Below are 16051 nucleotides of genomic sequence, written 5' to 3' on the forward strand. Positions count from 1 at the left end.
TGTGTCGGCTCAGACCTGGTCTGAGTCAGCACTGATCCAAGGAGAAGGTCTCCTTCATGACGAGGCTGTGTGACGACCTCCTCCTCCTCCTCGTTGGTAATCAGGAGGCAGCGTCTCGTCTCATCTCTGCCCTCAACATGAAATATTACTCCAGGACAGAGTCTGGATCAGACCTGGGCCTGTACACAGTCTGCTGTCCTGTTGTTATGAGGATGCAGACGCTGACCTCCTCCTCCTCCTCCTCCTCTTGCAGCAGACTGCTCCTCTCACAGGGTCAGTATTGTCTGAAGACGCCTACAGACAACGAGGGAAACAGACTGAGCTTCAGTCCTGGAGGGTTCGGTCCTGGAGGGTCATCTGTGCTGACTCCCACTTCCTGCATGTGAACGAGCAGCGGGACAGTCCTTGTCAGTGTCCTGCTCTCAGCCTGATCCTCCTCCATCACTGAGCAGCTCCTCATTATTCAGCTGGAGCTCAAGGACTCTAACCTTCTCTAACTCTCTGTGACAGACTTACACACAATCAGAAGAGGCTCCAGTCAGAGAGTTTTAGGGTGGAGACCTGGCGCTTGGTTCAGTTATCTCTCTGGTGTCTGACAGACCTGGAGCTGCTCAGTGTGTCTGGTCTCTGTGGTGGTTGCAGCTCTGTACGTGGTAACGTCAGGTGAAATCAGTGTCCAGACAGCTCTGAGAGGAAACACAGGAAACATGTTGCTTCAGCTCAGATTAAACAGTTTGCTGCTGTAAAGCTCTGTGATGACTCCTCTTTAATCCAGCAGGACTTTACTGTGGCCTCAGTCTTTTCCAGATAAACACAGCATGATGTGATGTCCTCTGACTCACCACCACACAGGACACAAAGACTGATCCTTGTTACCTCAGCAGGTCGATGACCTCTGAGTGACGTCGTCTCTCTCAGGAGCTTCTCATCCTCAGTCTCTGTGGAAACGTCTCTGAGATCTTTATGTCAGATCAGGGGGCTGTGGTCAGGAGGAGAGCGACCATCAGAGGTCGGTGTCGATCCGCTCCAGTCGCGTGCGAGTATCTGGCAGATACTGAAAATGCTCAGATGTGTATCGGTGTGTGATGTGTGTTAGAAAGCACTAATATATATAGAACAAGTGCTGTATGAATGTGCTGTAGTGTAAAGTGTAAAGTGCTTTGAGTGGTCGAAAAGACTAGAATAAGCTAAGCTAAGCTATATAAGTACAGTCCATTTACCATTTACCATTTACCAGGTCCAGTCCTCTGCAGTGTTTGCTGTGAGTCAGTATTCTGTGTTGTGTCCTGTCAGAGCTGAGGCTCCTCGCTCCGTCACCTCCTTCACTGTCCACATGTCAGATACAGTGTCTCTGCCTAACCCCTCCCCCCTCCCCTGCTGACAGTCCTCCTCACACCATCAGTTCTCCTCCTGTGATGGAGATTTAATGTGGTGTCTCAGACCTCAGACCTCTGAACCAGAGGACGTCTCTGTTAGTCTTTGTCTAAAATTCCACCTGCAGCCTGATTAAACAGTCTGATGTTTCTGTTCAGATGTCTTCACAGGACAGCACGGAATGACAGCCAATCAGGAAGCAGCTGACTGAAGATGGAAGCAGAACAAACAAGAGACGTGGTCGTCGGCCATGTTTGTTTCCTCTGACGTGGTCAGATGTGGAGCTGTGAGAGTCCAGACTCTGGTTGTTGGTGGTGAATCTGTTAGTGTGTGGTGTGTTGGACATCACACACTATAAGAAGACAATCTGACGTGATCTGTCCTCATGTATCTCTCATGTTTCTACATCAGTGAAGATGTTTTGAGCCAGACTTAACTCTCCAGACTGTGGACCTGGTTTCTGGTCTGACGGTCCTGGAATGTGTGTTTGTCAGTTTACGGTCAGTGTGTTGAGATGTGCGGTCACTCTCTTGTTTTTATTTCCTGCTGTGCAACAAGCTTCAGAGCAGCTTGGCTCTGATTCTCAGAGTAATCATCCACAGGTTTAGCGAGGCAGATGAATCCTCCCCCGCTGTTTTATTCATCAGGTTATTCTGTGCTGCAGCGGCCGCTCTGAGCTGGATTCATGTTGCTTGTCATCGCCTTGAACTGATGCAGACTCGACCACAACGGCATGAATAACACAGGAGCCACATGAATAATGCAGACGGCAGCTGTGTGTGTGTTCTCGGCCTGACACACACACACACACACCATAATAATCCTACTGCAAAGAACGGCCCATCATACTCCTGGAGAAGGTCCTGGAGAAGGTCCTGGAATCAATTGTTTTACAGGTCTGGAGGTTGGTGTGGAAGGAGAAGCTGTTTCATTATTGATGAGAAAGACCTGAGGATATTCACTTTAGAACGACACCTGCCGGAAGTCAGTTAGCATGTTAGCATGTTAGCTCTTCCTGTTGTCAGAGTGTTTCTGGTTAAATGTCTGAAATAAGGTCTGTGGTTTTAACACAAGCTCAAGACATTTTCAGGTTTTATTCTCCGACATAAAATGGGTCAGTAAATCCCCCACTCCTGATGTTTGAAGCTTTTACGTGTCTTAAAAAAGGCGGTTGCTAACGAGTGTCTAAATGAGACTACAGAGGTTGTCGGGGACGTTAACATGAAAACCCATCTACTCACCAGTCCACCTTTACAGCCTCGTTGTGTTTCTACTCACGCTCTTTCAAACTCTCAGTAACTTTCTAAGAAGAAAGGCTTTTGTAGAAGAGCTCAGAGCTAAATGAAATGACCAGTTGGAAGCTTAGTGGTGGAGACGTTGACGTCTGTTAGAATAGCTGCTGATTGATCTTCCTCTGATGGACTGGATCATCCCTCAGAGTCTGGATCAGATCAGGATGTGGGGAGTTTGTCAGTGGTTTAATGTTGGAGCTGAGGAGAGATGAACTGATGAACCTGTCTGGTTGTGGTTGTAACATTGGTGTGTTCCTGCTGACATCCACACTGACTATAAACCTGTGGACTGAGACTCTGAGCTTCAGATCTGCTGATGTTGACATGTGTGCGTCTTAAAATAAACCTGAACATGACGTAGACAGAGAGAGAGGAGCTTCACCCAAACACCACCCAAACAACAAATGTTATTATTAAAAAACTGTGGGAGAAGTTTAACCAGCAGCTCATTAACAGAGTGAAACTGAAGCAGCTGCTGAGGACAGACGATGGTGTAGAGGAGAACCATCAGATCAGATCATGATATTTAATGTTTGTGTTTATTCAGACATGGTGTGTGTGGCAGGGTTTTCTGAGTGCAGGCTGTGGGCCAGATGGACGGACATGGAAACATTTTCAGTTGACTTCTTTCTGTTTCACAGTCACTTTTTAAATAACGCTCGGACTCTGATCTTAAACCAGATGAAGGATTTTAGACGTCAGACATCTTTAGTAAAGAAACAAGCTGAACAAACAGCTGCTCTCTACGTCCTGAGTCCACTCAACATCCTCCCAGAGAAACATCCACTCTTAACATCAAACTGTTTCATCCAGAGCTTTAATCATCAGGTCCGTTTGTTTTGGAGCAGCTGAGACCTCCCAGTAAAAACCTCATGAACAATGACCGCAGGAGGAATCTGCCCCCCCCCCGGCTACTACAGTCACCCAGCTGGACATTGTCTGCACTTGTGGAAAACACCGCCCAGGCCTCAGAGAGCAGGGCTTACTGCCATATCACTGTACCACTGACATCCTGTTTATGAGAGTCTGACGTATGAACACACTTGGGTTTAATATAATCAGGGATGTGATCACTTGATCCAGTAACGAGTGATGTAAAGGAGCAGAGAGAGAGACAGGAGGGGAGACACTCTAACGTCTGAGTGTTAATAAATGTGATGAGTTTAGCTTCTGCAGAACACAGCCTCATCTTTAACCTTTGACCCCTCATCTTCCAGACTTTTGTTATAGTTCACTGAGGTTGTTCTGCTGCTGTGTCTGAGACTCACACTACTGGTGCGTTAATGAAACATTAATCAGTTTGATAATAAAGTCACAGTTAGTTTTTGTGTGTGAGGTTAAAGTGAGTTTCCTCTGAAGAAACTCCAGATGTGTTCACTGACCCTGACAGAGCAGAGAGGTGGAGTCGCCTCTCTCTGCTTTATCTGTTCAGTCCACACTGTGTCCACCCTGTCCTGAGTTTGTTCCTCTAATTGTGTCACAGTGTCCGGGGAGGATCTCTGACTGTCAGACTCTGGTGGATTTGTGGATCCGGGTCTGAAGTGGTCTGGGTTCTGTCCTGTTGTTTGGCTCAGTAAATGTCTTCCTGTCTCAGAGTTCGGACTCTGGTTCACTGATCAGCTGATAAACTGCAACATTGAAGTGATGAACACATGAACACATCATCATCAATAATAGATAATTTATTATTATTATTATTATTATTATTATTAGACCTGAGGACTGGACCTGGACCCAGGTCTGAGGACTGGACCTGAGAGGAAACAGCTGGTACATGTATAAAACAGAATAAAATGGAAAGGTGAACTGTGGGGAAACAGTAGCTGAGTGAATGTAGTTGTCCAGCAGGTTTTCACAGTGAGTTACTGAGACAGTGACGTTAACACCGAGCTGTTTAATAAGTTTGAGATGTTTGAGCTCTGATCCTCTGCACATGATCCAGTTTTCTAAATCAATAAAACACAAAGACAAGATCGACGTCAGACTGAGTCCTGGCTGCTAACATGGAGGTCTGAGCCCACAGCTCTCAGAGAGAGAAACCTGGGGGGGGTGTTGTGGTGAATGAGTTTTGGCAGAGGAAGCTCTCCTGAGTGGTGGGGGAGCTATAAACTGCCTGTGCTCTCTCTCTGTCCATCTTTTATTGATGTAGAGGTCATGAATATTTGAAGGTGTTTCAGAGAGAGTTCAGTGTTTCAGAGCCATTCGGTCCACAGACAGCATCCTGTCTCACTTCCTGTCTCATCTGGTCCACCTGATCAGGTGACCAGGTGGACCAGCAGCTGTTTCATTTGTGAATCAGAGCAGAGCTTCATCTCACTGGTCGACAGGAGAGTTTATAACAAGTTTTAAATCTGAATGAAAATAATCTCCAGATGTTTCCTGACTCTTTAAAGCTTCAGTGTGTCGCCTCCTGCTGACAGGGAGAGGAACTACGCTCTGTTTTTAAACTGGTGTTTCCTCTGAGTTTCTGTCTGATCTGGAGCATCAGAGACGTTTCTCAGCTCTGATAAACCAGTGAGAGCCTGAACCTCACAGACCTTTATTTAAATGTGATCCAGCCGTGTGTCCTGGTGTTTTGTTGAGACTCTGTCTGAACACAGCAGCAGATTAATATGAAATGACATGAGGTTTGTTCACTGAACAGATTTCCATCAATATCATCAGTGTGATGTGACCTGGATTCAGTAAAGCTTTGGGACGACCCCCTGAGGACTGATCCCTCTAAACTCTGTAATCTGCAGAACACTCTCATACAACACCTCCACTGAACACTGAATGTGTCCCAGTTTAATCTGTGGCTGTGCAGTTTAAAGTCGAGGCAGCAGTGGAAACAAAGGCTCCCTGAAGGTTAAATCTTGTGCGTGATGAGGCAGAGGATTCATCTCTGTAAAATCACCCAGGGCCTCTTTATTTCCAGCAGCTGATAAAGACGCAGTGAAGCGCTGAGGCTGAGCTCAGCAGATCTGAGGTCAGCTGAAGACAGAGGGTGTTTGCATCTGAACAGGATCTGAGAGACGTAAGATTTCTGTTTGGCTGAAGGATTAAGATTTTAAACATGTGGGTCTCTGCCAGGTGTATTAATCCCTGGGAAATTACAGTAATCTGCTGAGGAGGATTTCCTGTCTGCTCAGATTCAGACAGAGAAACACTGAACCTCAGACGTTTGACTGAGGACAGATGTTAAATCAGAGGAGGCTTCAGCAGCTCAGAGTAAATATCTGCTCAGCTGTAATGAACCATCCTCTGCTCCTGACTAAGGTTCACCTTCAGCTGGGAACCCGTTCACTATGTGGTTTAAGATCTATAGGAAACTGTGTGTGTGTGTGTGTCTGCAGAGATAAAACACAGGTGAAGCTCTGTGTAAATGTGACCACAGAGGGATCCACACCTGAGAGTAAATCTGTGGTTTCACAGTAAACATCAAACTCAGCTTAATGTGTTAATGTTAGCTCTGAGTGGCTAACCAACGCAGTCTGTGTGTGTGTCAGAGCAGTGTTGTGTTCAGTGTCCTTCGTTCTAATGAGTTCCTCAGAGAGCTCCTCTGTTGTCAGCACTCTGTGTTCCTGGGTCACTCTGCTTGCCCGGCGCTGAGCTCAGCTAAACAAAGGCATGCTGGGTAATTAATTAGACTCCTGCAGGAGCTGGCGTCACTGCAGGTGGGAAGGGGAGGGGGGTCAGTAAACACACCTGTCTGACTTGAGTTCACTTCAGGTCCACTTCAGGTCCCTGTGGATCCTGAGTCTCAGTGACCTACAGTTGAATGCTTCTCTGCAGAGTCTCTCAGTCCTGGTGTCTGACTTCAGTCCATCAGTCACAGCAGGACCTGGCATCTGATCAATGGTGAACAACCTCCATGTAGGTCAGGACACACCTGACACACACACACACACACACACACACACACACACACACACACAGAAATGTCAGATCCTCTTTTCTCATTACAAACATCCTGTTTATATCAGATGTTGTCAGAGCAGCAGATTCGTTTCAAACAGCCTGAAAACACAAAGTTACACTGAGAGCTCTGTGTGTGTGTTTGACAGCTGATTGTGTTGGAGGAATAATAAGATATAATAACTGTCTGCTCTCAGACTGTTACCTGTCCACTGGTGACTGCATTCAAAACAGGCTCAGATGTCTCTGACTGATGCTGTTTCATTTATGTCAGAGGTCAGAGCTGGGAGTGACGTCTTCTCTGAGTTCCAGTTGAGAGTCTTTCTATCTGCTCTGTCTTCAGATCAGATCTGCTCCTGAACAAGCTGAGCTGTAACGTTAGAGTTTAACACAAACTCTTCAGACCTGGAACATTAAACCATGAAGGTGAACTGATTCAGTTGTATCTCAGACTGGACTCTACAAACAGCGTAGCAACATGTCCACAGATAAAACCTGAACAGTTCTCTGTGTCTGACTGACTTCATGTAAACTAATGAGACTGAGCTGCTATAAACAGGAACATTAGCAGAGAGTTCACTGCTGCTGATGAGGAGCAGCCATCTTGGATTCTGATGTCGGGGTTGGTGGGGCTGCTCCGACTTCAGGAGGCGTTCAGGTTCAAACAAAAATCTACCTGTGACCAATCACAGGTCTGCTCACCTGAGAGCTTCACACCTGGCAGAAATTTACTGAGATCTGATGATGACGGTCTGGACCAGTGTTTGTCTCAGCAGCACAGAGGGCTGCCACACTATGTGTGTGTGTGAGAGAGAGAGAGAGAGAGAGAGACGGTGAGGTGCAGGCTGGGTAATAAATAACCAGGAGCTGCTGGAGGACTCAGGACGCTGCTAACCTTCAGTGTCAGGAAGCTGCTGAGAGGCCATCTGGAGCCGCCGCCAGCCTGGAACAGGACACCACCCCCACTGTGTGTGTGTGTGTAGATGAACGTTGTTGTGAGTGTGATCACGACTTTCTGAGTACTTCTCTGGAGTGTGTGACAAGATGAAAATGTGTTTGTGTTACAGTGATTTCTCTGGTGTTCTCTCTGTGTGTGTGTGTGTGTGTGTGTGTGTGTGTGTGTGTGTGTTTTTAACATTCAGTGATGCTGCCAGAGTTATTTAGAGCATCGTTTGCCTCCTGTTGAGAGCTGTCAGCAGTGTGGGGTTTGTTTTGTCTCTGTCCACACAGGAAGCAGGAGGTTTGATTTTCAAAATAAGATGAGACAAGCTAAGCTAATGTTAGCAGCAGTTCTGCTAACAGCTCTGACATCAGCCTGACCTGAGATCAGACTGATCAGAGATGAGACTCACCTGGGGCTGGACCAGAAGTCACAGCATTAAGCAGAGAGGATTCTGGGAGATGTGTTCTCCTGGTGTCTGTGTGTTTCACAGTGTCTCAGGTGTGACAGGTAATCAGACAGTGATGTCCTGTGGATGTTGACCTGCAGTGACCTTTGACCTGAGCTCAGTCTGTGGTTCAAAAGTCTCAGTCCGATCAAACCTGATGAAGATGATGATGAAGATGATGGTGATGAAGATGAAGATGAATCCTCTGTGACCCAGGTGTTGTACAGGTGATCATTCAGGTGAAGCTGCTGTGTTTACAGAGAGAAATAAATCTGCAGCAGATTGATTCATGTTTAATGTTGAATCTGAGGCTCAGTTTGTTTTAATGATCAAACAGCTGCAGCTGATCATTCGTCTGATTATCTCTGATCTCAGTCCTGGTCTCTGATCTCAGTCCTGGTCTCTGATCTCAGTCCTGGTCTCTGGTCTCAGCTCTGGTCTCAGTCCTGGTCTCTGGTCTCAGCTCTGGATCTCAGTCCTGGTTCAGCTCTGGTCTCTGGTCTCAGTCCTGTCTGGTCTCAGTCCTGGTCTCAGGTCCAGTCCTGGTCTCTGGTTTCAGCTCTGGTCTCTGGTCTCAGTCCTGTTCTGGTCTCAGTCCTGGTCTCTGGTCTCAGCTGGTCTCAGTCTGGTCTGTGGTCTCAGCTGGTCTCAGTCCTGGTCTCTGGTTTCAGCTCTGGTCTCTGGTTTCAGCTCTGGTCTCTGATCTCAGTCCTGGTCTCTGGTCTCAGTCCTGGTCTCTGTCTCAGCTCTGTCTCAGTCTGTCTCTGGTTTCAGCTCTGGTTTGTCTCAGTTGTCTTGTTTCAGTCTGTTCTGTCTCAGTCTGTCTCTGTCTCAGCTCTGGTCTCAGTCCTGGTCTCTGGTTTCAGCTCTGGTCTCTGGTCTCAGTCCTGGTCTGTGGTCTCAGGTGTCTCCTCTCTCTCTGCAGGTGTGATGCTGGTGGCTCCTCGGTGGCCGGTGGAGAAGGTGAGTTAAATTGCAGCGCTGCCGTTAACACAGATGGAGGGACAGCGCCGCCTGGTGGACGGTCTCTGCATTACACCAACAGCTACACACTGAGCACAGTTAGTTTATATGAGAGTCACACATGATGGAAACAGACCTGATGTTAACGATCAAACAGAAACTGACAGTGATTCACCTGCTTTAACCTCAGTGTGGAGCAGTGAACCTGAGGAACAGAGCTGTTGCTGTTTCATGTTCCTGTTGGTTTTCTATAATACACCCCCCCACCCCACCCTCTGTGTTTCAGGAGGTGGTGACAGACCGAGCAGCAGCTCAGAAGACTCAGGTCTCTGCAATGAACTCTGAGGTCCTGGTCTCTGACCTCAGACCGTCTCTGTCTGCGTTCGAGTCCTCGGTCGGATCCAAGCAGCCGGTCACCAAACGTCACAGGAAGCTGCTGCTGAAGAGCGGCGTGGCGGTGTCCGGTGCCCCCGCTGGTGGAGACGAGGAGTGGCAGCTGAGGCAGAGGCTGAAGCTGGAGAGGACTCAGGAGTCCCGCCGCCGCCTGCTGACCCAGGTCTGTGCCAAGTACCAGCCGGGCGTCACCGAGCAGCCGGTCTCTCAGCGGCAGGTGTCACGGGTCTACGTGGAGGACCGGTCACGGCTGCTGTACTGCGAAGTGCCCAAAGCCGGCTGCTCCAACTGGAAGCGTGTGCTGATGGTGCTGGGCGGCAGCGCCACCTCCACCAGAGACATCCCTCACGACGCGGCGCACTACGCCAACCACCTGCGGCGTCTGGAGAGCTACGACCGCGCTGGCATCGCCGAGAGACTGCGCTCCTACACCAAGGTGCTGTTCGTCAGGGAGCCCTTTGAGCGCCTGGTGTCGGCCTTCAGGGACAAGTTTGAGAGCCCCAACTCGTACTACCACCCCGTGTTCGGACGGCCCATCATCTCCAGGTACCGCACCAACGCCACACGCACTGCGCTGCGCACTGGCGCCGGCGTCACCTTCAGGGAGTTCGTCCAGTACCTGCTGGATGTGCGGCGGCCAGTAGGGATGGACATCCACTGGGAGCCGGTCAGCCAGCTGTGTAACCCCTGCCTCCTCAGATACAACTTCATCGGCAAGTTTGAGAGTCTGGAAGAGGAGGCCAACTTCCTGCTGCGGAGCGTGGGGGCGCCCGGGAACCTCACCTTTCCTGATTTCAAAGACAGGAACCCGCGGGCGGAGAGGACTTCCTCCACCATCACACAGAAATACTTCTCCCAGCTCAACGCCACAGAGAGACAGAAGGCCTATGACTTCTACTACATGGACTATCTGATGTTTAACTACCCCAAACCCTTCAAAGACCTGCACTGAGCTCAGCCCGCGGCCCACAATGCACTGCAGCGCTGCCATGTTGAACACAGCTGAACCTTTAACTGTGACTCTGATGAAGGTGGAGGTTTAATCTGTGTGTTTTAATCAGGAGGGAACTGTTTTTATTTCTATGTTTATCATGATCAAACTGTTTAACCTCAAACTGTCAGAGTCTCTGTGATGGTTCAGTTACTCTGTGTAACTGTGGTGAAGAGCCGTCATTAGAAACCAGCATTCATCTGTGATTTCCAGCCAGGAGACTGATGCAGATATCAGCAGTTAGAAACAGAGTTTGTGTTTGTTACAGCCATAGAGAGAGGAGAAGAGGATCATGGGTAATATACAGTTCAGCACACAGTCAAGAGTCTGGTCTCTCTCTGACAGAGTTAATGACCAGTCCTGGCTGCAGGGGCGCTGCTGCTCAGCAGAGTTACACAGAGGAGGAGGATCCACAGCTCTGGTCCACAGCTCTGGTCTCTGGTCCTCACAGCTCTGGTCCTCACTCAGCTCTGGTCCTCAGCTCTGGTCCACAGCTCTGGTGGTCCTCAGCTCTGGTCCTCACAGCTCTGGTCCACAGCTCTGGTCCTCAGCTCTGGTCACAGCTCTGTCCTCAGCTCTGGTCCCACACTCTGGTCCTCACAGCTCTGGTCCTCCTCTGGTCCTCACAGCTCTGGTCCTCAGCTCAGTCCTCAGGATCATTGAACAGACCCACAGGTTCAGCTCTAAAGAACCTGGAGTTTATTTATACAAACAAACAAACTCTGTGTCTGTGGACCAGAGGTTCATTTAGAACTGATAACAGTTTGTCACCTGTGGACAGACAGAGGTGGAGGACAGGTGGAGGACAGGTGGAGGTGGTTGCTGTTGACCTGTGTTAATTTTCTCTTCCTGCCTTTTCTTCAGCCTCAGTGACTCGGACTCTGACGACTTCTGTGAAGTCTGATTTAAACTCTGTCTGTGTGAAGCTGCAGCTGCTCTCACCAGAGAAACACCTGGATGACATCAGCACAGGTAAACCTCCTCTTCCTCAGGTAAACAACCAAACACCTGGAGAGTAGAGGAGACAGCTGCTGATAACATCTGGACGTCAGTGAAGTCGTCTGTGATTTCAACTTCATCACCACCTGATGATGATGATGATGATGGTGATGATGGTGATGATGATGATGATGATGATGATGATGGTGATGATGATGATGATGATGATGATGGTGATGATGATGATGATGGATGATGATGGATGATGATGATGATGATGATGTGATGATGATGATGATGATGATGATGATGGTGATGATGATGATGATGGTGATGATGATGTGATGATGGTGATGATGATGATGGTGATGATGATGATGATGATGATGATGATGGTGATGATGATGATGATGGTGATGATGGTGATGATGATGATGATGATGATGATGATGATGATGGTGATGATGGTGATGATGATGATGGTGATGATGATGATGATGGTGATGTTTGTTGTTGTTGTTGTTGTTGTGGTCGTCAGACTGAAGCCACAGAGCGTCTCTGCTCTCAGACATGAAGGCGACCTGGAAGCCTTAACACTGCCACCTGCTGCATTCTCACCTGTCTGAGTCTCTGTAATAAACCTGACTGTTGGTAACTGAGTCTGATTCTTCTGATCACAGTCACTGCAGAGGAAGGAAACAAGACGTCCTCACCTGACAGGAGCTGTCTGCAGGTGTAGGTCTGTTTCACCTGGACACATTCACAGATCTGCTGAAGGTGGTGGTGATGGTGTCACTGTGTATTTCCTCCTGCTGATACATGAAGAGTGTATGTGTGTGTGTGTCCTGCAGCAGCTCTGTGTCTGGCATCTGTCACCTCCACGCCTTGGGGGGGGCACAGAGAACCCCCACCACCTCCCTCTCTTTGTCTTATGAGGTCTTCGACCCCCCCCCCCCACACACACACACAGTCTGTGTATCAGAGTAGAACCAGAGAATACAGCAGTGTCTATAACAGCAGGAACCTGGTTCTTAAAGCTGTGGATGGAGCCCTGGTTAATGTCACTGCTAACACCTGAATCTATCAGACTGCAGGTCTATTACACCTGGTCTGTGTCTGTATAAGACCAACCTTCAGCCAGACAAACATAAAACACACTGATACTGAAGACGTGGAGACTGAGGAATCAGGAGAGACCTGGTTCAGGTCCTGACAGCTTGTACAGCCTGAAGAAGCTCGAACATCTGGAGAGAAGCAGCTGATAACAGTGACAGAGCTGAGTATTAGAGAGGCAGTGTGGGATCAGAAGGCTGAGAGATGAAGATGTGTTTGATGCTGAGGGAGCTCACACTGACTGACCTGTACGAGCTGTTTTATTCTGAAAACTCTGGCTCATAAAATGTTGAGTCTGTATTTCCTGTCTTTTCTGTTTGTATCTGAACATTCATTAAAGCTGCTGAAACAGCTGCTACAGGAAATATTCTGAATCTGTCTCTGACACTGAGCTCAGAGGTTTTATTTTGAAAGGACACTGTCAGCTCTTCTACCTTCTTATTTACCGTCATCTTCATCTTCATCGGTCGGTCACTGCAGCAGCTTCAGCCTCCGGCCTCAAAACATTAGACATGAAGTGGATGTGAAGGAAACGTTCCTGAGGTGTCAGACTGCTGGATGTCTGAGGACCAGACCCCCCCCACATAAAGAGGAATCATAGATTACAGACGGAGCTGCAGCCTCAGGCAGGTTTAGCAGATATTTAAATCTTTAAATTCGTTCCATGTTTCCCTCGTTCTTCGTCTAATTGAAGTAACTGCAGGGTTTCTTTAATTGGACACGGAGAAGGAGAGAATCCAGTCTCTCTGCTGGTTTGTTCAGTGAAGGGAGACACATGCAGCCTGAGGGGGGAAGAGGAGGAGGAGGAGCAGGAGGAGGAGGAGGAGGTTAACTGTGTGTGTGTTGACACAGATGAAGACATGGAGCTGCTTCACTGTGTCTCTTTAAAGAACGTCTCTGTGTCACCAACCTCAATTACACACATTAGTTTCCCATCAGCCCCTGGGTTACTGAGGCATCACAGGGAAACCCCGTGTACAGCAGGAGGTGCAGAGGGAGGTGTGATCAGAAAGTTCACAGACTGCTCCTTTAACAAACAAAAACCACATCTGAGTTAAATTTTCTTCCATCACCTTCAAAGTCAAACTCCTCCTGCTCCTCCTCCTCCTGCAGGTGGAGCGTACCTGTGCTTCCTGTTCTGTCATCTGTCACCTGCAGCTGGATCTCCTCCACTGAGTCAGAACATCCACTCTGCAGCTTGGATTTCATTTTGAGGAGGAGGAGGTCGCAGGGAGTCAGATCCAGAGAGTGGGTGGGTGAGTTGTGATGATGGAACGTTCAGTTACCCTCAGACCACAGCTCAGGTCTCAGAGCCTCCTCCCTCAGACTCCTCAGGACGGAGCAGGAGGACTCAGCGCTGACAGCTGGACCTGCTCCTCCTTCGGTCTCAGAGACGTCAGCTCCTCCTCTCTGAAGCTGATGTTTGTCTCTGGTCGTCTCAGACCTCCACACGGAGCTGCTTCTGGTCTGAGGTGAATCACAAACCTCACCTGCCTGTGGTCACAGCTGTGAACAGGTCCAGGTGTGAACTGGAGCAGTCTGAGCTCAGGTCTCCTCTTGACTGAAAACCAGCCCTCAGATTCATGTGATGAGCCTTCAGTGGGACCTGAACCACAGGTTTGGAACCACTGGACTGGTGTACACACAGTGGCTGTGAAGAAAGTACAGTAGCCTGTGAGGGACATTTAGAAATCCTAATAATTGTAAATCAAGCAGTTCAGGTCTGAAGCAGGTGACCTCCTCTCTGACCTCTGACCTCTGACCTGCAGAACATCAGGTTATCAGAGTCGGACGAGGAGGAGGAGGAGGAGCATCACTCCTCTGACTCTGCGTCAAACCGGGACACAAAATGGATCCTGTTGCTCCGACAGATTCTTTGGCTCCTCCTGGTCCCAGCCTCAGCAGCAGAGCACGGTTCCTGGATCCCGCTCTCAATGATGAGGATCTGTGTGCGCATCCTCCCGGCGCACATCTCCATCTACCAGTGCGCAATAATTGAAATGGCGCATTTGGCCGCAGGCGGCTGGAGCGGCATAATGCATGATGATAGACGTCATTTGGCTCCGGAGCCACAGGGATGTTTGATGTTGCTAAAATATACGAGTTGTCGGGGAGAGAGCGGCGGAGCAGCGGCTCCATTTTAAACCCACAGAGGAGGAGGACGCTGCAGAGACTGAGCCCGGTCATAAACCACCTCCTCGGCCTCCTCTCTGCGCTCTGTCCCCGGCTGACAGGAACGAGTTGGGGCGAGAGAAGACAACAAACCGCCCGCGTTATTGTAACCTAATCCTGGCCCCCGGGGGTCTGAAGGGCCCCGGGCCAGACTCCTCTCAGCCCTCCTCTTTATTCAGAGACACGGCTCCACACACACACACACACACACACACCGGAGACACCGGAGGACCGAGGCAGACTGACGAGGACGTGAAGTGAAGACCAACCGGTATCCCCAGATTTCACAGCGCGGGACGGAGCAGACAGACGCCGATCTCATGTCTTCAGTGTCGGTGTCCTCTCAGGTAAGAACCCGCTGTCCGAGCCGGAACAAACCGACTGATTTAGGCGTAAACTTCGCAGCTTTCCGTAAAAACTCGACGTTCCGGTGACATTAGCGGTTTGGACGAGCGTCGACCCTCACTGTAACATATCACCGAACTCCGTTTAGAATGTGGCGGTTTTAAGACTCGGTGGGTGTCGGCACACGTATATATGATCTATACAACAGCTACCGCACAGTGTCGGCAATGATATAAACACTGTTACATTCGGCATGAACCAAATGTTCCAAAGCTGAACGTATTTCAGCAGAATTCGAACTTTAACGGGTTTTCCTGCTGTATTTTACCGTCAGATGCTCCGTGTGAGGCGGCAGCGACATAAGTGATTGTGTGGTTAAAGTAAAGATGATCGAAACTGATTCATAGTTCATGGAAAGTTTTTTATGCGGAATTCACCAGAGGATCGTTCACTACTGACAAAACCTCTAAAGCCCGGTGTAGGCGACACTCCGTGTACCGAGGAGCGAGGACACGTTCAATGTCCTGATTTCTTAATGGAGTCTGGCGCGTGGCGATGTTCTCACATTAGTGAGAGCAGTGTGTGGCGGGACCAGGTTTCTCCGCAAACACTGAAACTAATCCGGATCTGCAGAGCTGGGTCCTGATCGGCTTTAAAACGTAAAAACTGATAAAATACCGATGTAGGCGGATTTAAAGCTCCAGGACCAGGTTTTAGGTTTTAGAGACTAGATTCAGGTTTTCACTGGAAAAAATGAAACTTAGTGTGAGACCTGTCTGCAGGACTCTGTGGTCCTGGTTCAGAGGATGAACAGAGTCTGATATTTCCTGTGACTTGAACGCAGCAGACAGAGGAGTTTGGCCTGGGGGGTGGGGGGGGGGGCAGCCCCGGGGCAGAGACTCTGCAGCCGCCTCCTGTTCACCTTTCATGCTTCAAAGCTCTTTACAATCCACAGACTCTCTGTGATGGGGGGGGGTCTGGATTAATTGACACCCCCCAGGTCATCACCATGGTCTGTTTTGTCAGAGAGCAGGGGGCTTTTAATCTGAAGGGGGGCGGTACTTAGATAAAAGTACTAACACAACTGTGTAAAAATACTACAGTACTCTGTTACAAGTAAAAGTCTGTATCATCAGTATCAGTACTTCCTGTAGTTACAGTAGTACTTCCTCTGTGTATGACCT

The 16051-nt window shown here is 48.9% G+C and overlaps 2 protein-coding genes across 3 annotated transcripts in view; both read left to right on the forward strand.

Moving 5' to 3' along the window:
• Positions 1-10722, forward strand: part of LOC108891736 (carbohydrate sulfotransferase 8) — a 28555-nt gene extending 17833 nt beyond the window's left edge. The window contains exons 3-4 of one of the 2 annotated variants that reach the window (XM_051073090.1): positions 8877-8914; positions 9201-10722. In XM_051073090.1, coding sequence (XP_050929047.1) covers positions 8877-8914; positions 9201-10259 — 1097 coding nt within the window. In that variant the 3' untranslated portion in view covers positions 10260-10722. The remainder of the gene's footprint in view (positions 1-8876; positions 8915-9200) is intronic. The other variant, XM_018689037.2, reaches the window with a different exon arrangement.
• Positions 10723-11544: 822 nt separating this feature from the next.
• The window catches only part of LOC108891737 (BTB/POZ domain-containing protein KCTD15), a gene marked incomplete at its 3' end in the record, with an annotated part of 4834 nt that continues 327 nt past the window's right edge, over positions 11545-16051 (forward strand). Inside the window, 1 exon segment of the mRNA XM_018689039.2 lies at positions 11545-14869. Within this exon segment, the coding sequence (XP_018544555.2) occupies positions 14843-14869 (27 nt within the window).

Source organism: Lates calcarifer, linkage group LG10, assembly GCF_001640805.2.
Source record: "Lates calcarifer isolate ASB-BC8 linkage group LG10, TLL_Latcal_v3, whole genome shotgun sequence".
Taxonomy (NCBI): domain Eukaryota; kingdom Metazoa; phylum Chordata; class Actinopteri; family Centropomidae; genus Lates; species Lates calcarifer.